Genomic DNA, 27,328 nt, shown 5'->3' on the forward strand with positions numbered 1-27,328 from the left:
AATACCATAAAATACCAGCCAGGTGGCAACCCTAAGAGTAATGTGTAAAAAAAAAGTTAATAATTTTTTTTTTTCCAAATCAATGGGCCTATTCCATGGGCCTGGGCCTGGAGCTGCAGCTCCATCAGCCCCTATGTTAATCCGGCCCTGATGGGCGCTGTGCCTCTGCCTGTCCCCTCCTGGCTCTGGCTCCAGGAGCACTGGATATGGTGCTGGACTGGGAGGCACGGTCTGGAGAGGGAACATTTGGGTGATTATAGTTCTTGTGACTGGGTGGTCTGTCACAAGACTATTTCAGTTTTCTACTCAGAAATGTCAGGTAGATTATTTAGTACTGACTTTGTCTCTCAACTGCTCCCCTTTACCAACGGCACTTGAAAAGGCTATTGACTAGCTGCCTTGATATATTATAACATTAGGATGCCCTTGGCCGAAAACCCGAAACCGAAAATGACTTTTCCCCCCAAATGATTTTAAATATATATATATATATAGAGAGAGACACACACACAGTCACTGCCCCCGGCTCGCGGCTGCACGTGGTCACACACAATCTGTGCGACCACACTGACAGGTTTGAAGACTTACCTGTTCAGAAACGAGCCAGGAGCCGACCTGCTGGGGCATCCATCCCCTCCACACGCGGGAGCCATAATGGCGCCGACCACGAGGTCACAGCCATTTGTAGCTCTGCCTCCAAAGGTCACATGAACGTGTGTGTGACATCATGACGTTGATGCACGTTCTGGGGTCAGAGGCCAAGCTCTGACCAATCACAGCCCAAGGAGGGGTATTTAAACCCCTGAATTTCCCTAGCTCATTGCCCTGTCGTGGTTTCTGTTCCTGGTTCCCAAGAGCCGTTTTCTTGTCCTTGTTATTGATATTCCCGGTATTCAGACTTTGGCTATTCCTGACTATTTCGATCTCTGGTTTCCCTTTCTTATCGATCTTGTGTATTTCTGTCTTCTCTTGACCATTCTCTGTTTGCAACGTATTAATCCGGCCATTCTAAGGATTGGTTTACGTTCTGACTATTTTTCTATTCTATGTAGATGTTGCATAGTTTTGCGTGTTGGATCACATTAGTAGTTGTGACACACACACACACACACTGTATATTTTATTTTATATATATATATATATATATATATATATATATAATTCTAAGTGTATTTTGAGATGGATATATTTAAATATATATACGGTATATAATATATCAAGATACGCTTATTACATTACTTTTTTTTATTATTTTTATTTTACGTATACTTTTTAATATATGTATAATATATTATAAGTTAATTAAATCATCTGATTAATAATGATTCACATATGATACATGAATAATTTATTTCTAAGTGTATTTTGGTATTAAAATATATATTAATACCAAAATATAGTAAGAATTTAATTAATATATATATAATATGCTAATCAAGTGTTTTAATTAACGCATAAAATATTATCTATGTATAATACATGTATAATATATCATTTTAATGTGTGATTATTACTTTATTTGCTTTTTTAGGCACGAGGGGGACTGCCTGAACACTCAGGCAGTCCCCCTGCAGGCAGTCTCACAGACTGCTTTGCGGCCATGTGATTTGCGACGTCCGTCGCGATCACATGGCCCTAGAGTGCCGGAAAGGAAGCAGGGGGACTGCCTGTCTCTTGAGTCCCCCCCCCCCCCGGACCGGAATCGCCACGGATTGCAGGCTCCTGCAAGGTCTAGCAAGCTATTAACAGAGCAGAAGTTAAGAAATTCTAAATGAAACAGAATTTGCAATAAAGCAAGTGTAAACATTAGATGACTCTTTACATGAAGTGTCTAGGAAGGCTGTGTAAGTCACATGCAGCAAGGTGTTGCTAAGGCTGTATAAACAAAGTATTTAACTCCTAGATGGCAGATAATTGAGCAGTGAGACTGTAGGGCATGAACTATACACCAAAACTGCTTTATTAAGCTAAAGTTGTTTTGGTGACTATTGTAACGTATTCTTCCTCACCTTGCAGTCTCTGCACCCAGCGGCCGTGCGTCTGCATGACTGACACTTACGGCATGTTAATGGATGCCGGCCGCTGCGGATCCATGGCAAAATATACCCCCACGTCCGCTCAAGTGATTGACGACGTGGGAGTGCACGTGACGTCACGCACGCATGTTTTGCGGTCAAAGAGCGATTTCAGCCAATCAGAATAGTAAAGCAGGTATTTAAACCTAAAAATACATTCCCTCATTGCCCTGTCATGGTTTCCCTAGTGGTTGTCCGAGAGCGCGCTCCTTATTCTGTTTATTATGGTTATTTGACTATGGCATTGATTTTAACTTCCCTGTTTTCTGGTATCCCTGACCTATGGCATTTCTTTATCGTTGTTTCCCTTTGTGTCCCCCCTGACCGCGGCTATTCCTGACTATTCTTTGGTACGTGAGTCTGGCCATTCTAAGGCCCGGTATACGTTACCTATTAGTCTCCTGTGTTACACAGTGCTACGTGCTGGATCATACTCTAATCCTGACATTACAACATGGCCATAGATCCTGTAGAATTGTGTAAGCACATAGCTGCTTGCAAAAGGAAACTACAGAAGAATGATCACCGCATGGATCAATTTGCCCAGGCCTTCAGTGCGCTTTTTACCCGAACAGCGCATCTGCAACCTGCGGCCTCTCCTACTGTCTCACCTCCACCTTATGTACCACCACCCATAGTACACAAGGCACCTACTATCTCTCTATCTCCTCCTCTGCATTTTAATGGTAATATTCAAGAATGCCGAGGATTCCTTAACCAAATAGAGTATCATTTTGAGGCCTCACCGGGATCTTTTCCCACAGATAGAGCTAAAATTGGTTACCTGATGAACCAACTAAAAGGTAAAGCTTTAGCTTGGGCCAATCCGTTATGGGAGAGTAATAGGAGTGTGGCACACAATTACCAGGGATTCCTTATGGAATTTAAACTTACGTTTGAACCATTAGGCAGGGAGGAAGACGCCTCCACTGCCCTGATGCACATCAGACAAGGGAACCGGTCTATCTCGGAGTATGCCATAGAATTCCGTACCTTGATTTCCAAGGTAGACTGGTCTAACAGTGGGCTAATCTCTGCATTTAAAAAGGGACTATCTGAAAATATGCTAGATGAGATTGCTGCCAAAAATCTACCCATGAAACGTAATGAGTTTATTACAATTGTTATGCAAATTGACAATAGACTAAGAACCAGAGAAGCTACTTGAAATAAGACCAGACTTATGACTATGCCTTTAGCACCCTGTGTCTTCAAACCTGTTGTTCCTGACCTTCCTATACAGTACGAACCTGAACCCATGCAGTTGGGGGTCACTAGACTGTCGGAGGCCGAGAGACAATATAGGAGAAAAGAGGGTCTATGTCTATACTGCGGTAGTAAAGGACATATAAGAAACAATTGTCCCATTCGTCCGGAAAATACCGCACCTAAGTGCCTTAAGGGGACAGGTCTTAGGTGTAATGTAAACGTCCTCTTAAAAGAATAAATATAGATTTCTCCTTGACATTTTGATTATCCTTGACAAAAATAACTTTTCATGCAAAGCCCTGATGGACTCAGGGGCTGCTGGAAATGTCATTGATGTCCAATTTAAGGGTAATGCTATACCTGTCAAGGAGAGACTATCATCTCTACCTGTTGAGGCTATTGATGGGAGACCACTCTCATAACCATTAATTACTCACAAAACTTTACCCATTAGTATGTCCATTGGAGCCTTGCATAAGGAAGATATAACGTTTCTGGTGATTGCATCCCCTTCCTGTCCTATCATATTAGCCTTTCCTTGGCTTATTAAGCATAACCCTCATATTGATTGGGCTAATGGGGAAATATTGGAATGGGGTAAGGATTGTGAGGGAAGGTGTATAGTACATATCACCAAGAGAGTGACTACTATTGAATTACCCCCAAGTACTCCTCAAACTCCCGAAGTTCCCATACAATACCAGGACATTAAGGAAGTATTTAGCAAGACTCAGTCTAATGTATTGCCTCTCCACGGATCATATGGCTGTTCCATAAATTTACTACCCGGCGCTATGTCACCTAAGGGAGCAGTTTATGCTCTATCCCCACAGGAAAGTAGAATAATGGAGGAATATATTAAGGACTCATTGAGTAAAGGCCATATACGCAAATCATCCTTGCCTGCTAGTGCAGGGTTCTTTTTTGTGTCAAAAAAGGATGGTGAGTTACGCCCTTGTATCGATTACAGGGCATTGAACAAAATCACCATTAAGAACGCCTACCCCATTCCTCTTATTTCTGAGTTGTTTGACAGGCTCCAAGGTGCTAAAATATTTACTAAGCTAGACCTTAGAAGCGCTTACAATTTAGTAAGAATCAAGGAAAACCATGAATGGAAGACTGCATTCAATACCAGAAGTGGACACTATGAGTATCTGGTGATGCTATTCGGGTTGTGCAACGCTCCAGCGGTTTTCCAAGATTTTATTAATGGCGTACTCAGGGATTACATTTACTCGTTTGCCTTAGTCTATCTGGATGACATCCTTATTTATTCCCCTGATCTCCAAACTCCCCAAGGTCATGTCAGGCAAGTTTTGCAAACCTTTAGGATATAATATTTCTGCCTCGGGGTTTCAGATGGATCCTAAAACATTGGAATCAGTTCTACAGTGGCCTTTACCCACTGGGTTAAAGGCCATTCAAAGGTTCATTGGTTTTCTAATGAATGAAACTCCGATCCTATTCGTGCCACGGCTGCATCTTGCAGCCGCTTAGTAGATAGCTCCCTAATTCCCACGGTATTAGGGAGCTATCTACCAAAAGGCTGAAAGACCTTAATTGGTCTTTCAGCCAAATTTACTAATACTAAGTAAAGATTACTTAGTATTAGTAAATTCTGCCCCTACTCGCTATACTGCCTGTAGGCCTGTGGCTGCTCACTGTTTAAAAACAAAAACAAAAAAAACCCTGAGCAGTGGGGGTGGGGTCCATAAATAACAATAAGGGGGGGGGACCTATTGTCCTCCCCCCAGGCCCCCACCACTGAGTGGTGGGTGGGGGCCATAAAGGAAAATGAGGGGGAGGGGAACCTATTGTCCTGCCCCCACCCCTGAGCGGCGGGTGGGGGGCCCTAAATTAAAATGAGGCTGAAAAATAACGATTTTAGAAAAAAGACATTGAAAGGTAAGTTTAATTTTTTTTACAGGTAGTTAGTTCTTTTATTCCCCCCTCACTATTTTTACGGTGAGGGGGGTAGGTAGGGGATTATTTTTTATTTGGGCTGGGGGGGGTGACTTGGGGCTTGGGGACCCCTAGCTACCTTGGAGGGGTGGGGGGCTTTTCATTTAGGGCCCCCACCCGCCACTCACGGGTGGGGGCCGGGGGGAAGACAATAGTCGTCCCCCCTTATTGTTATTTATGGCCCCCACCCACTGCTCAGGGGTGGGGGCCGGGGGGAGGACAAAAGGTCCCCCACCCTTCATTTAACTTTATGGCCCCCACCCACCGCTCAGGCCTGGGGGCCGGGGGGAGGACAATAGGTCCCCCCCACTTATTGTTATTTATGGCCCCCACCCACCACTGAGGGGTGCGGGCCGGCGGGGAGGACAATAGGTCGCCCCCCCCTCATTTTCCTTTATGGCCCCCACCTGCCGCTCAAGGGTGGGGGGGGGGGCAGGTACCAAGTTTTTTTTTTTTTATGTTTAGTAGACATGCCCCTACTCACGATATAGCGAGTAGGGGAATTCGGGAGATTTTAATCTCACTTATGCTATTATGGGGGTCACATTAACCCCCACAGAGTGAGGGGGACCTGGGGGGTGTTGAAAGTGGCGGGGAGCACTGCTCCCTGCCGCTTTTATCTTTAAATTTTACAAGGAGGGAGCTGTGCACCGGTAGCTCCCTCCTTGTAATAAACTGAACTAACAAACAAACACTGATATTCAGTGTTTGTTTGTTCGTCTGACATTTCTATTCATGCATTCTTTTTTCTGACGAATGAATGGATGAAATTCCTGTTCGAATGCCCAGGTGTTTAACTGGGCATGCGCGGGAATCTCACAGTGCTATCTAGTGTGGGCAGATGATGTGTCCCACAGGGACTTCATCTACCCACACAAAGATGGCGGCACCCAGAAGCTAGGTCCGGGCACAAAATAAAAATTTAAAAATAGGTAATATGGGGTGCTTATGGGCATTTGGGGGTGACTAGGGGGTCAATTAGATGTAGTGGAGTCGGGAGGGGGGTTAAAAAAACAAAAAAAAAAACGGGATTCGGCCATGACAGTGCCGCTTTAACTGGAGAGAGTCAAGCCACGGCTGTGTGTGGTTGTTGGTTCTGCCAATCACAAAACTGTGACCAAGGCTTTCCATTTACCAAGCAGTCTCTCTCTTATGAATGGAATTGCAGCTGGTCATTAAATTGGTTCCTGATTGGTGAAGGAATAGGTCTGGCTGCAGTTAGATACTCTCAGCTGTGCAGCTTCAGGATATTTTAAAGAGAAATGCATTTATTCTTTTTTATTTTTTTTTCTTGCTTTATCTATCTATATATCATAACATTAAAGGGGACATTTTTTACCGTATTTTGCACCAAGGCAAGAAAAGTATTACACGTTTACTTAAAATTCCAAGCATGCAGGGCACATCAGGATATACATTATTCTACATTTTGCAAGGGCACATGGAAGAAATCTTTGAATGCTTGATCACATCCTTATATTTCCTCCTGTATCTTTTTTCTTTTTGTACAAATTTTCTTTTGAATAATAAAAATAAAATGACTGCAGAATGAATGGGATCATAAATAAATGTAAAATTACATGATTTTGCTATTACATGACGAAAAGTCATGATTTTATTAAAGACACGGAGGCTCATATTGCATATCCCTTTCTTTACTGTCCACCAATAGCAGCAAAGAATACAAACAGAATGAAAAAAAGAATGAACATGTGATAACATAGGCCCCTCCCCGCTCAGGTCCCAGTATAACAGGCAGCACTTCCCTTCCATTTCCCTCTTTCTGAAGATGCGACCAAGGTAAAATGTCCAGAACGAGAGTAGTGTGAGAACAAAGTCCCAAGGTAAATAACTTAAAACTGGAGAAGATAGAACATCAATAACTGGGAAGCTTGACCATAGAAGCCATAGGACCATCGGAGAACAGCGGGAGGAGTCCTTCTAAGCCGAACCACTGCTTGCTGTCTTGCCAGATTAAGCTGTGAAGACATAAAGGAACAGGAGCCGACAGGTTAAAGTCGATACTTGTAACTAGTTTCAAGGCTACCCGAGTGAGAAAAAATGGGCCACATATGCACAGTCTCACAAAACAACTGATATATTCAGCATTATCGAAACAACATTGTCTAAGGATGGCCCCACTTACCGTACTGAACCATACTATGTGGAGTATTGTAGTATTAGTAATTCTGGGGGGGGAAATACATTATTACAACTGTGTAAGAACGAAAATGGGTGGGACAATACTCGCCTCCGTGTCTTTAATAAAATCATGACTTTTCGTCATGTAATAGCAAAATCATGTAATTTTATAACAAGACACGGAGGCTCATATTGCAAGTTTAAAGCTGATCCATTACCGCAGCGAATGAATATGGGGCCGGCCGAAAGTAGAATTCTCGGAAGGTAGACTCCCTAGACCAGTCAACCATCCTCATGATGTCTTCCAGGCGTGCGCCTGCCGACATCATAGAGGAGGCTGATGCCCCCCGGACCGAATGGGCGCCAAATAACGTGGTATCAATGCCTGCTTGGGACAGCAGCCATTTCACCCATCGTGACAAGGTAGTGCTAGAAACCGGGTGAAAAGGAGGACGGAAAGATAGAAACAACTGAGGAGAGGCTGTAGAGCGATGTGGGTTGGTGCGAGTCTCGTATTCGCGAAGTCAGGCCACTGGGCATAGTGAAGGAGAGGTAGGGAAACTAGGGTAGGATACCGCTTTAATGGAAGTCTTAGTCTGCTGATGTTGAAGGTTACCCCGTCCGGGGTATATGACTTGGCATCGAAGTCCAGTGCTCTGACATCTGAAACCCTCTTGCATGAAATGAGGCAGAGCAGACAAGCCAATTTGGCAGATAGTTGTTTGAGGGAGAGTTTTGTGTTAGCGGGCCAGGATGAGAGGAATGCCAATACGACCGAGACGTCCCAGGTCGTGGAGTAGCGGGGCCTGGGTGGTCGTGAAAATCTGGAACCCTTGAGGAGTCGGCACACTAAGGGGTGTTGTCCCGCAGGGCAGCCCTCGAAGCCTTGGTGAATCGCCGAGATAGGAGATCGGTAGAGGTTAATAGTCCTATAAGCCTTTCCAGCTTCGAAGAGGGACGTCAGGAACTGCAGGACCACTGTTACAGAGGCCGAAACGGGATCCTCGTTCCGAGCCATGCACCAGCCAGCCCAAGCTCGCCAAGCTGACCCATATGCCCGTCTAGTGCCGGGAGCCCATGCTGCTGCCAATAAGCGTCTAGTTGTGTCCGAAACTCCTTGGATTTCCCAGGGTCCCCGGAGATCCGCCATGCCAGGAGTGGGAGAGAGCCTTCTAACCTGAGGGGGTGATATTGCCCCGTCGGGTCTTGCAGCAAGTTGTGGTGTCCCGGTAGGAGTCGGGGGTAGTCCAACGACATCTCGAGCATTTGGGGAAACCACGACTGCGTTTCCCAGAATGGGGTGACCATGACCACTTCCGCCCGTTGTTTGCGGGCCTGTAGGAGTGAGCGTGGGATCATGGAAAACGGGGGAAAAGCATAAAGGAGGCCTCCGTTCCAGTCTTGTAGGAAGGCATCCACTGCCTCCGCCATTGGGTCTGGTCTCCAGCTGAAGAAGCGTGGGAGTTGGGCGTTGAGCCGGGAAGCAAAAAGATCTATGGTAAACGGTCCCCATAGAAACGATATATTGGAGAACACCTCCCTGGCCAATCTCCAGTCGCTGGTGTCTGATAGATAACGTGAACCCCATTCCGCCTGGACGTTGTGTAGACCAGGTAGGTATTCCGCGTAGACCATCAGGTTCCGTTCCAGGCAAAATTCCCAAAAGTCTTTCGCCAATCTGGCCAGGACCGCCGACTGTGTACCACCCAGGTGGTTGACATATCGCACCGCCGAAACATTGTCCATGCGGAGCCGAATACATGATAGGGCACGGTCCTTGGCGAAGCTGCGAATGGCGAAGGAGCCTGCCAGGAGTTCCAGGGCGTTGATGTGCAGTCGGGATTCGGATACCGACCACCGGCCCCCTGTTGAGACTTCCTCGCAGTGGGCTCCCCAACCGTGGAGACTCGCATCTGAGTCGATCGTGAATTCTGGCATTGAGCCGAAAATGGCTTTGCCGTTCCATGCAGATAGGTTGAGAATCCACCATCGCAACTCGTCTTTCGTCTCGCTGTCCAATGATACCAGATCCGCGTAGGACGCTCCGGATCTTAGGTGAGCGATCTTCAGGCGCTGTAGCGCTCGGTAGTGGAGCGGACCTGGGAACACGGCCTGTATCGAGGAGGCCAGGAGGCCTATGAGACGTGCAAGTCGGCGTAAGGTGAGATGGGGCCGGATGAGGGCTCTGCGTAACTCTTTGCGAATGGATCGAATTTTGGATATCGGGAGGCTCAACGTTGCTGCCCCCGAATCCACTAGGAATCCTAAGAATTCCATGCTGGTGGCGGGGGTCAGGCACGACTTCTCCCAGTTGATTATGAAACCTAAGCGTGAAAGGAGGATTATGGCCAGCTGTAGACCTGAGCCATGAGGAGAATATCGTCTAGGTAGACGATTAGTCGAACTCCTCGACTGTGTAGCCAGGCCATCACAGGCCGTAAAAGCTTTGTGAAGCACCACGGGGCTGAGGAGAGGCCAAAGGGTAGGCAGGTGAACCGCCATGTCTCGTGCCGCCAGTAAAAGCGTAAGAGGTCCCGAGATTCCGCCGCTATTGGCACTGTCAGGTACGCGTCTTTTAGGTCTAGTTTCGCTAGCCAGTCTCCGTGGAGGAGGAGATCTCTTAGTAGGTGAATACCTTCCATCTTGAAATGGCGGTACCTTACTATGGCATTGAGGGGGCGCAAATTTATGACGGGCCTCAATTGGCCGCCCTTCTTTTCCACCAGGAATATATTGCTTAGGACACCTGCGGGGTTGAGGGGTGCTTGTTCTATAGCCCCTTTGAGAAGGAGGGTTGAGAGTTCCTCGTCGATCCAACCGCGATCCTGGAGGGAAAAGCGGATCGGTCGAGGAGGGGGAATGTGTATGAGATGATTGGTGAGTTCTATATAGAAACCCTGAATAGTGGTCAGTACCCAGGGGTCTGAAGTGATTTGTGACCAGGCTGGGAAAAAATGTTGGAGTCTGCCCCCTACGTAACCCGGAGAAGAAATGTGTGGTATGAGGTAACTCACCGTATGGTCGTCTTGAGCTTGGCCTCTGGAAGGCCTCTGGATCGCCATGGACGTCCGCGGGATGGAAAAAATGTGGGGCGGGAGGTGGAATCTTGGTATTGGTTACGGTGTTGGAAGGAGCCTCTTCCCGTGCCACGGGGTTGGGGGTAACTGCGGCCGGACAGACGGCTCCTGAATCTGCCGGCCCTGGTGGAGACCCGCCCCTGGAATACTCGTCTCACGGAGGCTTGGGCCTTGTCCAGAGCCGTGAATGCTCCAACGAAGTGCCCTAAATCTTTTATGAAGGAATCTCCGAAGAGGAGTCCTTGGGCGTCTTTACCCGCTTCCGGGTGGGACACCCGAAGGATCCACGAGGGTGAACCCCGCAGCTGCGGGCTTCCCGTTCCCTATCTCGCCTCCGGGCATCTCTGCCTGAGCAGAGGAAAGGAGGTCAAGACCATCATCAGCGGCATCCACATCAGAGTCGGTATCCGACTTGCTCATAGCCTCCTCATTTGACCCGATTTCTGAGTCGGTGTCGCTCTCTACCTGTGCTCTGGCACATTTCCATAGCCGCGCCCGTTCTGCCTGGCGCGGAAAGGCTCTTTTGCGTGGATGGGACACGCCTTCTGGGGCGACCGATGGTACGCCAGTCATGGTGTTTCTGGAGGCAGAGGGGTGCTTGGACTTACGGGTGGCCTTTTTAAACACCTCTTTAAACACCTCTCCCTGGGGATTTGTGGAGGGACGTGGTAAAGGCGTCATTAGGCCCGAAAGTTGCTCGTCTGAAGGACGTGGCAAGAGGGCCTGTGAAATGGTGTGGGAGAGGGTGGAGGACATAGACCCCATGGCTGCCATAATGGCGTCTGTTACTGAGCGCTGTAGCGCTAGGAACTGTGCCCCACCACGGTGGGTAGTTCCGTCAGCCATAGTAGGCGAGTTGTCTGAGGTGACAGAAGCCTCACTCCTAATGAGTGGGGTATCAGACTCCCCAGAGGGAGTGGACCCAGCGGATAGTCTGGGTTTAGGCATGCTGAGAAAAACTAGCAGGGAGGAATAGGAAAAACTAACAGGGAGAAAAACGTATGGGTTAGTCACCCAAACAGCTAGACGAATCTAAAAACGCTCTCACCAGGGCCCAGACCGGAGACACACTAAGATGTAGGAGCAGGAAGTTTGAAAAATGGCCGCCAGGAATCTCGCGGGATTCGCGGCACCCGCGAGATTCGCGGTAAAACTACCGAACGTGCGATGCGGCAAGCATGCGAACGCTCTGTTCGCCAAATGGGGAATGAGGTGTGTGTGCGGCGAATCTGCCGAATAGGCTCAATTCGCGCGCATACACGGCCGGGAAAAATTAGCGCAAAATGGCGCCCACGGCAAAAAGACAGGCAGGCAAAAAAGACAGGCAGGCAAAAAAGACAGGCAGGAGACAAGATTACATAGATAGGGGAGGTCTGGGCCCTGAGACCAACAAAGAACCAGATAAAGACATAGAGGTACAATGAGACAAATTACTAAAGTGTAATACAGAATGACAATGAAATAAATATAAATAAAATAAATGAGTACAAGAAATACAAATAAATATGAGATAAATATGGTAAGAAAAAAAACTATAGAATGCTACCAGGTTAAGTGGTAAGCAGACTGACAGAAAATATGAATGAACAAAATCAGTATACTTAAGAGAGAAAAATGACATGTACTTATCTTTGTGTCGGAGCAGCAAAGAAAGAGGGAAATGGAAGGGAAGTGCTGCCTGTTATACTGGGACCTGAGCGGGGAGGGGCCTATGTTATCACATGTTCATTATTTTTTTCATTCTGTTTGTATTCTTTGCTGCTATTGGTGGACAGTAAAGAAAGGGATATGCAATATGAGCCTCCGTCTCTTGTTATAAAATTATGAATCAATCTTGTCAACATCGGTATACTGCCAGCACAGATTATTATAGTGCAGTGTACACTAATATGGCAATAATTGGTGCATAGCAAGAGTTGCAGAGGTTGTAGTTAGGTGACATATTTGTGATTTCTTTGCTCTTAACCCCTTAAGGACACATGACATGTGTGACATGTCATGTTTCCATTTTATTCCAGAAGTTTGGTCCTTAATGGGTTAAACTAGCAGAAATAGGGGACGTGGGCTGTATTAATTCTGGATTTTAATGTAAAAGAACATTTCCCATTCCTCCTAACTGGACAGCGATGTCATATTAAAATAGATAAGCAGGAGTCAGGCTTTAGATTGTACTAAGGCTGAGGTGAGGGAAGACTTGCTTCGCACACTGAGCCATCCTCTTCTTGCTCTTTTTCCAGAAGTACAAGGATGTGGAGCCCACTCTTAACATTGAGGAGGTGGATGGTCTGGACCTGGTGCGGAAATTCTCGGAGGAAATGGAGCGGATGCTGAGGAGGAAAGTGGAAGCTGTTGAGGTAAATAAGGAATCATTACTAATTATCATCATCGTTAATATCACTTTTTCAATACCTTATACCTTACAAGCTACTAATTAATTAGACCTTGTGTGATCCTGCCATGGGCAGTAGGTAAGGCAAGTACAGCATAAAGTGGGTCCGTGCACTGATAATTGTGTAGCCATTCTGATGACAGAACTTACCTGTTAGGAATGGGTGTGGGGGCTGTCCTGCTCTGCAATACTTGGTTGTCTAGTAACTAGAGTAGGAGATAGGTACATATCCCCACATACACTCCTTCCCTCTATAGACTATAGAAAATAAATCACAGTCCTTATTAAACCTTAAGCGCTGCCTAAATTATTCCAGCATTATTTTAGATTTTTTACAGATAGCAGTTTTGTTGTTGAAAAAGCTTAACATACATCTGTGCTCTCAACGGGGTTCCCGATGGGAAGGAGTTGGAGCCACTCATGTATGTATTGCCTGCATTGCTGTACAGCTATACTGTGACTGCACAAAAGGCTCCCATTCATTCCACTGGGACAAGCATTGTGAACGTACATATGATACCATGTGTGACTGCAAGGGGAAACACTGTTTATGTATTATTTATCTAATAATGTATATAATGCAAACATTGAACTCTATAAAATAGTGCCCATTCAGATCATTCGAACCTTCATTAATAGTAATGTATTCCATATAAAATAAGCTCCTAACCTACCACAAACAATATTTGATTTAGTTACATAGCTAATTGGGTTGGCAAAGAGACATCACAAGTGACACATTGTATTATTCAGGAAGTGAATGTTCCTATAACAGAGAGAAACCAGTTCTATTTTGTCTGTTTAGATTTCCAGTGTTGCCAGTTTTCTGTACTGGAGAACACACCAGAAATAATCTCTGACCTTATTTGGCTGTAAGAACAGACTAAATGGTATTAAAAAATGTTTTGATCTAAGTGAATGTTTGCGTTCCCATATTTAGATCTTTTTATGCTTTTTCAGACTGAAAAGGAAAACCATTTTTTTTTATAACTCATGTGCCTACATTGCAATAAACAATAGAAAATGCATTTTCAGCAATATGCTGGTGTGTATGAATCACATCTCAAAACATTGATCTTTGTCTACAACCTCTACATCCTAGGAATCCTAGGCCACCGTTTTTAATAAACTTTCCAAATGATTCAAACTGTTAGAACAATTTTCAGAATTATTTATCTAGAAATAATCCCATGGACTCTAATGGTGACGTCTGTTGGATGTTTTTTTAACAGTATTGAATCATTTAGTATTGCTTATTAAATCGAGACCATAGTTGGGCTATTTGTGTTGCACAGAGAGTGTAGTCATAGGCAACATACAGTATTTACCAGGTATATAGTTAATTACTAAAGATGAGTTAAATATATGATTGAGCCATATTTGTCTGAAGCCCTGAAGTACATTGCTTGTTCTTATTCTATTCTAAACAGTACAGACAGAAAAAAATAAATGTGTTTTCATGATCTTGTCCTTTAAAATGAAAACTATTGATTATTAATACAGTTCAAATATACCTAATTGTTAGTAGGGTGAATAAAACGGTTCTGGTTTAATATTTTGTATAATTAAGGAAATAATTTGCTTATTCTGTGTAAATGCTGTGGTTTGTATTTGTTTTTTTCTTAAAAAGTCTAATTTTAAAGCTATTGTGTAAATATAGGGACTGTTTAACCTCATAGGCTTTTTATCCTCATAGTACTATCAGAATGTTAAAAGAACACTATAGGGTCAGGAACACAAACATGTATTACTGACCCTATAGGGTTAAAACCACCATCTAGCCCCCTCTGGCCCTCTCTTGCCCCTCTAAATATGGTAAAATATTACTTGTATTCAAGTCTGGAGCTGCTTACTTTGTCCGTTTCCTTTTGACCTGCCCACTGCCTGCTGACATTATCAGAAGTTGTACCCTGATCCAAACACAGTGCTTCCCCATAGGATTGGCTGAGACTGACAAAGAGGCAGATCGGGGCAGAGCCAGCACAATTCAAACACAGCCCTGGCCAATCAGCATCTCCTCATAGAGAAGAAATGAATGCAGAGCAGAAGGAGGAGACACTGAATGTTTGGATTTATTTTAGGCAGCCTAAAATAAATAGTTTACTGGTCTGTTTGCAAGGTAGAAGAGATAACAGAATACAGAGGTTTATTGATATCTCCTCCTGGGTTGCTTGATTCATAATACAGAGGTTTATTGATATCTCCTCCTGGGTTGCTTGATTCATAATACAGAGGTTTATTGATATCTCCTCCTGGGTTGCTTGATTCATAATACAGAGGTTTATTGATATCTCCTCCTGGGTTGCTTGATTCATAATACAGAGGTTTATTGATATCTCCTCCTGGGTTGCTTGATTCATAATATGTAATGTTATGTGAAGACACTGGCTTAACTATAGAGTGCAGAAAGTAGTTGTGAATGGGACATTTTCAAACTGAGCAAAAGTGGTAAGTGGAGTATCTCAGGGCTCTCTCTTGGGTTTTCACTTCTGTTTAATCCACTTATATATGATCTTGAAGTGGGCATAAAACTAGGTACGATAATACAATCTTAATATGATGTAACTTCTCTACAGAGGGTTTTGGATATATTGGGGGACTGGACACACAAGTGGCAGATGAGATTCAATACAGATTTATGCAAAGTCATGTATTTTGGAAAAAGGAACCCACAAGCCACCTATACACTAAATAGGGTAGAGTTAGGAAAACCATTAAATGAAAAAGACTTGGGAACAATTATAGATCACAAACTACGCAACAGTATGCAATGCTGGTCTGCTGTTCCAAAACCTAATAAGGTGCTTTCGTGTATAAAAAAAGGTGTTTTAACTCATGTGATCCACATATAATTTAGCCTCTTTACAAAACAATGGTAAGACCCCACCTTGAATCTGTGGCACAATTTTGGGCACCCAGGCAAGAGGTCACCCATTGAGACTGGAAGAAAGGCGTTTTTGCTTAACGCAGAAGAAAGGGTTCTTTACCGAAGGAATTCTCTACCTAGAAAGAGATTGTTTATCAGATTCTATAGCTATATTTAAAAAAGACTTGGATGCTTTTTGGAATAAACAGAATATTAAAAGATATAAGTGATGTGTATGTAAACAGGCTGTTGATCCACATAGAAATCTAATTGCCATTGTGGAGCCAAGAAGGATATTTTTTCCCTTTTTGTGGTATAATTGGAAATGACTATAGTTGTTGTTGTTTTTTTGTTGTTGTTTTTTTCTTTTGGATCAACAGCATAAAGGAATAGGCTTCACGGTTGAACTCGATGGACTTTAGTATTTTTTCAACCTAAAGAACTATGTAACCCTAAATCCACATTGCAACCCCCCCGGCCTAGATGAAATTAGAAGAATTGCAAAAAAAGAAGGTGCCTGACCGGTTGACTTCGAACAGGGTCTAGGGACATTGCAATGAGCTGCTTGTCAAAGCTGTTGGTGCAGTTTAACTAATCGTGCTTCTTTCTTTTTCTTTTTCTTTCCTTTTTTTCTTTTACCCTTTCGTTTTCTCTTCATTTCCCTATCTCCCCCCAAAAATGTTTCTCTTTTGAACAACCTGACATCTCATCTTTCCTTCTCTTTCAACCAACTAACAATCCCAATAATCAACCTTCCTGCTCAACCTGCCCCTCATTTATAATCCTTTAAATGCCCTCTCCACTGCCCACCTTCCCCCTCATTATCTCCTCTCCTTAGAGGCTAGTGGAAGCTGCGGAAGAAGCTGATTTGAATCACGAGTTTAATTCTTCTTTGGAGGTGAGTGTTTTGAGCACTTGGGTCATAATACAGAATAGGCTTGATTTGTTTCTATTCAGTGTCTCTTTGAGCGGCTAAAAGACATGGGTTCTAATTTGTGGGTTTTTATTTATTTATTTTAGTTACGCAAATCCTTTAAGGCTCCACTGTGATAGTTATAATTTATAAACATAATCTTATTGCTATGGAGAGATTTAATGAACCCGTGCTGAACAGGAAATAACTGTAAATTTGTCACTACCTTAGTAGGTACATTGCACGGTATTTACTGGTCTGTTTGCAAGGTAGAAGAGATAGCAGAATACAGAGGTTTATTATTACCGGTACTTTATTTATAAAGCACCAGTAAAGCATACTCTGCAGCACTGTACAATGTTTGTTTGCTGAAAATTGATTTTCACCTACAGTATTCAGTAGATAGAATTCAATTCACTGTGCTCTGCTAACTCAGTGTTACCAAGTCCAGATTTACTTCAGATTTATTGAGCCTGGATTTGTGTCTGCCACCTCACTGGAGTTATTTGGTGTGGCATTCAGAGTACTTTGCACTAATTACCCAGGGGCCAAATTACCAAAGTTAAAAGTGGAACTGTCTATTCTAAGCACAACCTTTTTTCTCATTTTAGTGGTTATGGTAGTATTAGTGTGGTGGTGCCATCTCCTTTTTTTGTAGCAGTTTAACAAAAATAGAAAAACTCCTTGGAACTCATTGTCCTTCCCTTTGTTTAAGGGCATCTGTAGTGCCCAAAATAACTTTTTGTAGGCCTGAGTAGGAAAAGCACGGTCCAAGTGTGGTTGAGAGAGAGAGGAACGAAGAGGGCGGGATTATTTAGTTAGCTAGTTAATCTTGTCAGTAAAATGGCATGCAAAACAATGAGCTGAAAAGGTTAGTTTGGGGTGTGGCAACAGCAGGGTGAAGAAGAGAGTTCAAGGTATCAAAGAGACGTCTAGGCTTAACGGAGTATAAACTAATGAGAGAGAAAAAGTATGACTATTTAGCAAGGGTGAGGGCTGCGCTGTAAGAGCACAAGAAGAGTTTATAATGGAGAAATTATCACAAGGTACGAGACTTCCTCCAGTAGCGTTCAGCTAATTGGTCAAATTATTTTAGAACTGTTTACCTGGGGTCCACTGGGTGATTCTCCCTGCAAGCGAAAGTGAGAGCCAGTAGCTCCTGTTAGCTCCCCTGAGCTATACCTGTCAGTGCACGGCTAGCTAATTGACTGAGAGCGATAAGCCGATACTCTCAGCCAGTGAGCTAGCCATGCATCACTAAACTCTCAGCCAGTGAGCTAGCCATGCATCACTAAACTCTTAGCCAGTGAGCTAGCCATGCATCACTAAACTCTCAGCCAGTGAGCTAGCCATGCATCACTAAACTTACCTAAGGGTAAGAGTTTCCTGCTTTCACTGAACTGTAGTGGAGTGAGAGACAAGTGAGCAATATGTGATATGGAAAGGGTTGTTTACGTCGGCACACAAACTATACCAATGACAATTTGTGCAGACTAATGATTTATGCTTTCATCTGTCTGTTCATTACTCTGTTCCTGAATGTTTATATATATGTGTCAGTGGTCTGAATTTTCCAAAAATATCCTAAGAAATTGAGAACTGTTTTGGGCAAGCTACATTGAAATATGATTTAGGCAACAGTCATGTTATGCAGTTCTAAATATGTGTTATTTATTTGTTGATTTATTTAACATGATTTCATGCTATAATATTATTTGAGTGGTGAAATACTTGTAAATTGATGGTACAATTTCCTCTTTGTGGAATACCTTCAAAAATAAGTAATAATGAGTGAATAGTTACATACATCACTGCCAAATGTATCTCTTGAATAAGCAATTGCCGCATCAAATGAATATATATATATATATATTAAAAAAAATGGACAATTTTTCCAATTGGGTTTTCAATTTACAACCCAACTCCGATGCAGTCAGAGCTTTTAGCCTGCAGTTTGCAATTGATTTTCATTTACTATAATTTGCTGTTTAGTGAATAAATGGTGACGATTGGCGCTTAATAAACAAGACCCAGTGTTATGCGCAAAACAAAACTGTGTCTTTATCCATCTCATCCCATCAATCCCTCTGTACCTCTTCTCATCCATCCCAGGGCATATCTTTTCTTCACTTCCTCTATATCGCTTCCCATCCATCCCTCTGTATCACTTCCCACCTGTATCTCTGTATCTCTTCCTATCTTCCCTCTGTAGCTCTTTCCATCCATCCCACTGTATCTCTATCCCTCTGTATCACTTCCCACCTGTATCTCTGTATCTCTTCCTATCCTCCCTCTGTAGCTCTTTCCATCCATCCCACTGTATCTCTATCCCTCTGTATCACTTCCCACCTGTCTCTCTTTATCTCTTCCTATCCTCCCTCTGTAGCTCTTTCCATCCATCCCACTGTATCTCTATCCCTCTGTATCACTTCCCACCTGTATCTCTGTATCTCTTCCTATCCTCCCTCTGTATCTCTTTCCATCCATTCCACTGTATCTCTATCCCTCTGTATCACTTCCCACCCTATCTCTGTATCTCTTCCTATCCTCCCTCTGTATCTCTTTCCATCCATTCCACTGTATCTCTATCCCTCTGTATCACTTCCCACCTGTCTCTCTTTATCTCTTCCTATCCTCCCTCTGTATCATTTTCCATCCATTCCACTGTATCTCTATCCATCTGTATCACTGCCCATCTATCCCTTTGTATCACTGCCCATTCACCTCTCTGTATCTCTTCCTATCTATCACTTTGTATCTTTTCCCATCCACTCTTCTGTATCTCTTTCTCACTATCCCTTTGCATCACCTCTCATCCATCCATCTTTATCCCTTGCCATCCATTCCTCTGTATCACTCTTTCTATCCATCACTCTGATTCTCTTTTCATCCATCCCTCTGTCTCTTCCCATACACTAATTTACATGTTTTTTTCTGTGCTTCTCTCATGCAAGCGAAGTGATACAGAGGGATATAGGTAAAGGCATGCAGAGGGATAGATACGAAGAGATAGACAGATGGGAAAAGATACCAGAGGATGGATGAAATAACTTGTTGTCGTCTTGTTGTCTATGTTGTGTCAATTTGTATGTTACCAAGAGCATGTAAGTAATGCCAATGCAATGTGCCATGTGTTTTTTTTTTATAACCCAATATGGTATCTCCTTTTTGTAGTTTGAATACTATAACTCAGTGCGAATTAATGAGAAGGATGAGTTGGATAATTATGTGGAGCTTGGGAAAGAGTTCATTCTGGAGGCAAACGAGCACTTTAATAATCTGAGGGTAAACACAACCCTCAGTAATATCCAGCTTCCCACCAATGTCTACAACAAAGGTGAGGGTTTCTGTGGTCTCATGCTGGTGGGTCTGAAGTCTTCTTATCACACTGTCACTACTTTAATATTGTAAATTGTATATGCATCTTTGAATTAACATACAATACATTTATAACACGTGTTCTAATTATATTTTTTATTTGTTTAGAAATAATTTTCACAAGCCCAATCTTAAAAATTAGAAATGTTCAAACAAACACTCAAAAGAAATAATCCTTAACAAACACCCTCACTTTCTGAGAATTCTAAGCATTCTTATCATTGCAGTGTTTACATCTTTTCTCAGTGATACCAGGGTTAATGATAATCTTTCCCCCGTACAGACCCTGACATTCTGAATGGTGTTTACATGTCGGAAGCACTGAATCCCATCTTTGTGGATAATTTTCAGCGGGACCCCACGCTCACCTGGCAGTACTTTGGCAGTTCCACTGGCTTCTTCAGGTTGTACCCAGGTGACTACTAATTGTCTATGCGGGATTTATACTATCTGGTTACCAGTCTGGTTTACTCTGGGACTAGTTACCATATATATCAGGGGTAGGCAACCTTCGGCACTCCAGATGTTGTGGACTACATCCCCCATAATGCTCTTACACCCATAATGCTGGCAAAGCAACATGGGAGGTGTAGTCCAAAACATCTGCGGTGCCGAAGGTTGCCTATGCCTGATATATACCCTATAGTTGGTATAACTATACTACTAGTGTCTGTACTGATTCGCTAGTATGTACACCGGTATGATTGTTCACTAGTCTGTATATTGCTATGACTGCTAGATAATCTAGTTTGTTGGTATGCCTACTTGGTATCCTATACAGGGCCGCCATCAGGGGGTGACAACCGTGACAGTTGTCACGGGCCCGGCGGCCCTGGGGGGCCCGGACTGCTCTGGCAGTCCCGGGCCCCACTTTCCCTCTCTGCACACATAGATAGCGAATATCGCGATCTATGTGTGCAGCCGCGGGCCCCCGGCTCCCTGTTACCGCAGGGGGGGGGGGGGGGGCAGGCAGCACACAGCCTCTTCTCTTCTCCTCCCTGCTAATAACTCTCGCGAGACCCGGTTGCTATGGCAACGCTCCGCGGGTCTCGCGAGAGTTATTGGAGGAGAGAAGAGGAGAAGCTGTGTGCTGCCTGGGCCCCCTCTGCGGTATCAGGAAGCTGGGGGGCCCCACCATGCCACCGGACCACCGGGGATAGAATCTCCCCCCTCCCTAGACACAGGTAAGCAGGGAGGGGGGAGAAACAATTTAATTAATTAAATTAAATTTTTTTTTTTTTTTTAAATAATGTTAAAATGCCCCCCCTCCCCCTCCTCATTGGACATTTACACACACACACACTACATACACTGACACAACACACACACTACATACACTGACACAACACACACACACACACACACTGCATACACTGACACAACACACACTATATACACTGACACAACACACACACACTGCATACACTGACACAACACACACACACACACTACATACACTGACACACACACACTACATACACTGACACACACACACTGCATACACTGACACAACACACACACACACTACATACACTGACACACACACACTGCATACACTGACACAACACACACACACACTACATACACTGACACACACACACACTGCATACACTGACACAACACACACACTACATACACTGACACAACACACACTACATACACTGACACAACACACACACACACTGCATACACTGACACAACACACACACACTACATACACTGACACAACACACACACTCTGCATACACTGACACAACACACACACTGCATACACCAACACACACACTGCATACACTAACACACACAGTGCATACACTTATACAATACACACACTGCATTCACTAATACAACATGCACTCTGCATACACTACACACTAACACACGCACTGCATCCACTATACTGACACACACTCTGCATTCGCTACACATTACCGCACTCTGCATTCACTACACTAACACACACTCTGCATCCGCTACACACTAACACACTCTGCATCCGCTACACACTAACATACTCTGCATTCACTACACTAACACACACTCTGCATCCGCTACACATTAACACACTCTCTGCATTCACTACACATTAACACACTCTCTGCATTCACTACACTAACACACTCTCTGCATTCACTACACTAAGACACTCTCTGCATTCACTACACATTAACACACACTCTGCATTCACTACAAATTTACACACACACTACATTCATTACACTGACACACTCTGCATTCACTACACTCTAACACACACTCTGCATTTATTACACACTAACACACACTCTGCATTCACTAAACTATGCACACACTCTGGATTAACTATACTTACACACACTCTGCATTCACTACACTAACATACACTCTGCATCAACTGTACACACAGCATCCACTACACAAACATCCTGTATTCACAGTACACACACTACATCCACCACAAATTGAAACATTCTGCATTCACTATACACAGACACTGTGTCTAATACACACACTACATCCACTACAGACACTGCATCCACTAAACACATTTCATCTAGTACATACAAACACTACATCCACTACACAAACACACACTACATCACTGTACACACACTACATCCACTACTCAAACACTCTCTGCATTCACTACACATTAACACTCTGCATTCACTACACTAACACACACTCTGCATCCGCTACACACTAACACACACTCTGCATCCGCTACACACTAACACACGCTCTGCATTCACTACACATTAACACACACTCTGCATTCACTACACATTTACAAACACTCTGCATTCACTGCACTAACACACACACTACATTCATTACACTGACACACTGCATTCACTACACACTAACACACACTCTGCATTCATTACACACTAACACACACTCTGCATTCACTAAACTATGCACACACTCTGGATTCACTATACTGACTCTGCATTAACTGTACACACAGCATCCACTACACAAACATCCTGTATTCACAGTACACACACTACATCCACCACAAATTGAAACACTCTGCATTCACTATACACAGACACTGTGTCTAATACACACACTACATCAACTACAGACACTGCATCCACTAAACACATTTCATCTAGTACATACAAACACTACATCCACTACACAAACACACACTACATCACTGTACACACACTACATCCACTACTCAAACACACTCTGCGTTCACTATACACACTGCATCCGCTACACTAACACACTCTGTATTCACTGCACAAACAGTATCTAATACACACAAACACTACATCCATTACACACATTCTAATTCACTTCCACTATACACACCACATTCAGTCCCGCATCATTGTCAGCGGACTAGGTAAGGCGTGGGCGGGCCCGGGAGGGGTCGGGGGGGGCGGGGTCGGGGGGGCCCAGACCTTGTGCTTTGTCAGGGGCCCCAAAATTTCTGATGGCAGCCCTGATCCTATATATTGGTATTAAAGCACACTAGTATGTATATTAGTTTGACTGTTTACTAGTCTCTATATCAGTATGATGGTTTGCTAGTATGTATATTAATGACTTTGCTAGTTTATATATATATATATATAGACAAAATCCAAAGATGCTTGCACTCCTGGTAAAGATACTAATATTGCCCAGTGCTTATCCAGCACAATGATGTAGATATTCCAATAAATGGATAGCACTCCAGGGTCTTTCAGATGAAAATTACATTTAACTTTTAATTCATGTTAAAAATAAAAAAATACATCAACGTTTCGGCTCTCCTCTGGAGCCTTCTTCAGGATGACAGACATCAATATTGGCATGACTTACCAGTCTGTATTTTGGTATGACGGTATGTTAATGTGTACATTGATATTATTATTATTTGCTAGTATGAATATTGGTATGACAATTATATTGATATTACTAGTTTGTATATTTGTGTGATTGGTATGATGTCTTACTGGTCATTATATTGTATTGTTGCTCAGTAGTCCGCATATTGATCCACGCCTCCACGGAGGAACAAATCACTCTGACACTTTTTCTGTTTTCATTTTTTTCTCAAGGACTTTTTAGGTGTTTATGGGTGCATGAAATGTAACTTACTGTCATTTACCTATTCGCTACAGTAAACATTACATGTAGAGTGTGGGAAATAAACGTCTTTCTTTCATAATTTAATCATACGGTCAACAAAAAGGAGTGCATGACATGCAGGGTGCTTGTGGTGACACATTATTTTACATAGTCTTCCTTATTTTTCTGTCCTGCAAGCTGTGGCTCCTAACTGCTAATAGGCGCATTGGAACGATTGTTAAGGGAATATGATGACACATTTACCTTAATGTTGGTAATGATAAGGTGGAACTGTTAATCAGAGCTTGTCTAATTCAGGTATTAAATGGGTACCAGATGAAAATGGAGTGATCTCGTTTGACTGCAGGAATCGGGGCTGGTAAGAGTTATGCATTAAGCTTATCACTCCAGTCTTCCCTTCCAGCTCTGCATTTCACCCCCCTTCCTATTTATTTCTGTGCATTTTTCTCTTTATTTTCCATATGTTTCATGTTTAGTTTCCATCTTTTTTTGTCATTCTCCTGCACAATTTATTTTGTGATAAACCCCATTTTCTGTGTTTTCACTATTACAGTTCCACTCACCATCAATTACATTCTATTCCACTCGCTGCGACTATTACTACTTCACTTCATCACCCATCCCCTTTTCATCCACTAGCTATGACTATCATTACTTCACATACAATCTACAATCTACGTTCTTTCCATCTCTTGTGGCTATACATTTTCACCAACAATGTCTCATTATTCCCTTTACTGTCCCCATTCCTTTCTACTAACTATTCCCCATTCCATTCTACTAGCTGTACCTCACTTCATTTACCATTCCCATTCCATTTTGCTAGTTATAACTCATTTCATTTTACCAGCTGTTTCTCGCTCTATTCCTCATTCAGTTATACTAGCTGTGCTTCATTCCACTCATTATCCACATTCTATTCTGCTAGCTGTGCCTCATTCCAATTACCATCCTCATTCTTTTCTACAAGCTGTACCTCACTCCATTCCCATCCCATTCTTGTAGCTGTGCATCATTCCACTCCTCATTCATATTTGATTCTGTTAGCTGTGCTTCACTCCACTCACCATCTCCATTCCATTCTACTAGCTGTACCTCATTCCATTCACCATTCATCATTCCATTCTACTAGCTGTGCCTCATTCCACTCACCATCCCCATTCCATTCTACTAGCTGTACCTCATTCCACTCACCATCCCCATTCCATTCTACTAGCTGTGCCTCACTCCACTCTTCATTCATCATTCCATTCTGCTAGCTGTGACTCATTCCATTCACCATCCCCATTCTATTCTACTAGCTGTGCCGCATTCCACTCACCATCCCCATTCCATTCTACTAGCTGTGCCTCATTCCACTCACCATCCCAATTCCATTCTACTAGCTGTGGCTCATTTCATTCACCATCCCCATTCCATTCTACTAGCTGTGCCTCATTCCACTCACCATCCCCATTCCATTCTACTAGCTGTGCCTCATTCCACTCACCACCCCCATTACATTCCACTAGCTGTGCCTCATTCCATTCACCATCCCCATTCCCTTTTACTAGCTGTGCCTCATTCCACTCACCATTCATCATTCCATTCTACTAGCTGTGCCTCAATCCACTCACCATTCATCATTCCATTCTACTACCTGTGCCTCACTCCACTCACCATTCATCATTTCATTCTACTAGCTGTGCCTCATTTTACTCACCATCCCCATTCCATTCTACTAGCTGTGTCTCACTCCACTCACCATCCCCATTCCATTCTACTAGCTGTGCCTCATTCCACTCACCATTCATCATTTCATTCTACTAGCTGTGCCTCATTTCACTCACCATCCCCATTCCATTCCACTAGCTGTGCCTCATTCCACTCACCATTCATGATTCCATTCTGCTAGCTGTGCCTCATTTCATTCACCATCTCCATTCCATTCTACTAGCTGTGCCTCATTCCACTCACCATCCCCATTCCATTCTACTAGCTGTGCCTTATTTCATTCACCATCCCCATTCCATTCCACTAGCTGTGCCTCATTCCACTCACCATCCCCATTCCATTCTACTAGCTGTGTCTCACTCCACTCACCATTCATCATTCCATTCTGCTAGCTGTGACTCATTCCATTCACCATCCCCATTCCATTCTACTAGCTGTGCCGCATTCCACTCACCATCCCCATTCCATTCTACTAGCTGTGCCTCATTCCACTCACCATCCCCATTCCATTCTACTAGCTGTGGCTCATTTCATTCACCATCCCCATTCCATTCTACTAGCTGTGCCTCATTCCACTCACCATCCCCATTCCATTGTACTAGCTGTGCCTCATTCCACTCACCACCCCCATTACATTCCACTAGCTGTGCCTCATTCCATTCACCATCCCCATTCCCTTTTACTAGCTGTGCCTCATTCCACTCACCATTCATCATTCCATTCTACTAGCTGTGCCTCACTCCACTCACCATTCATCATTCCATTCTACTAGCTGTGCCTCACTCCACTCACCATTCATCATTTCATTCTACTAGCTGTGCCTCATTTCACTCACCATCCCCATTCCATTCTACTAGCTGTGTCTCACTCCACTCACCATCCCCATTCCATTCTACTAGCTGTGCCTCATTCCACTCACCATTCATCATTTCATTCTACTAGCTGTGCCTCATTTCACTCACCATCCCCATTCCATTCCACTAGCTGTGCCTCATTCCACTCACCATTCATCATTCCATTCTGCTAGCTGTGCCTCATTTCATTCACCATCTCCATTCCATTCTACTAGCTGTGCCTCATTACACTCGCCATCCCCATTCCATTCTACTAGCTGTGCCTTATTTCATTCACCATCCCCATTCCATTCCACTAGCTGTGCCTCATTCCACTCACCATCCCCATTCCATTCTACTAGCTGTGTCTCACTCCACTCACCATTCATCATTCCACCATCTCCATTCCATTCTACTAGCTGTGCCTCATTACACTCACCATTCATCCTTCCATTCTACTAGCTGTGCCTCATTTCACTCACCATCCCCATTCCATTCTACTAGCTGTGCCTCACTCCACTCACCATTCATCATTCCATTCTACTAGCTGTGCCTCATTTCACTCGCCATCCCCGTTCCATTCTACTAGCTGTGCTTCATTCCATTCACCATCCTCATTACATTCTACTAGCTGTGCCTCACTCCACTCACCATTCATCCTTCCATTCTACTAGCTGTGTCTCACTCCATTCACCAT

The 27,328-nt window shown here is 43.7% G+C and overlaps 1 protein-coding gene across 4 annotated transcripts in view; it reads left to right on the plus strand.

Moving 5' to 3' along the window:
* The window catches only part of CACNA2D4 (calcium voltage-gated channel auxiliary subunit alpha2delta 4), a 325,067-nt gene that overhangs the window by 82,332 nt on the left and 215,407 nt on the right, over positions 1–27,328 (plus strand). For all 4 annotated transcript variants that reach the window (XM_063447669.1, XM_063447671.1, XM_063447670.1 and 1 more), the window contains exons 3-7: positions 12,706–12,822; positions 16,562–16,621; positions 19,811–19,973; positions 20,298–20,429; positions 24,383–24,443. In XM_063447669.1, coding sequence (XP_063303739.1) covers positions 12,706–12,822; positions 16,562–16,621; positions 19,811–19,973; positions 20,298–20,429; positions 24,383–24,443 — 533 coding nt within the window. The remainder of the gene's footprint in view (positions 1–12,705; positions 12,823–16,561; positions 16,622–19,810; positions 19,974–20,297; positions 20,430–24,382; positions 24,444–27,328) is intronic.

The sequence above is a fragment of the Pelobates fuscus genome, chromosome 3 (assembly GCF_036172605.1).
Source record: "Pelobates fuscus isolate aPelFus1 chromosome 3, aPelFus1.pri, whole genome shotgun sequence".
NCBI lineage: Eukaryota > Metazoa > Chordata > Amphibia > Anura > Pelobatidae > Pelobates > Pelobates fuscus.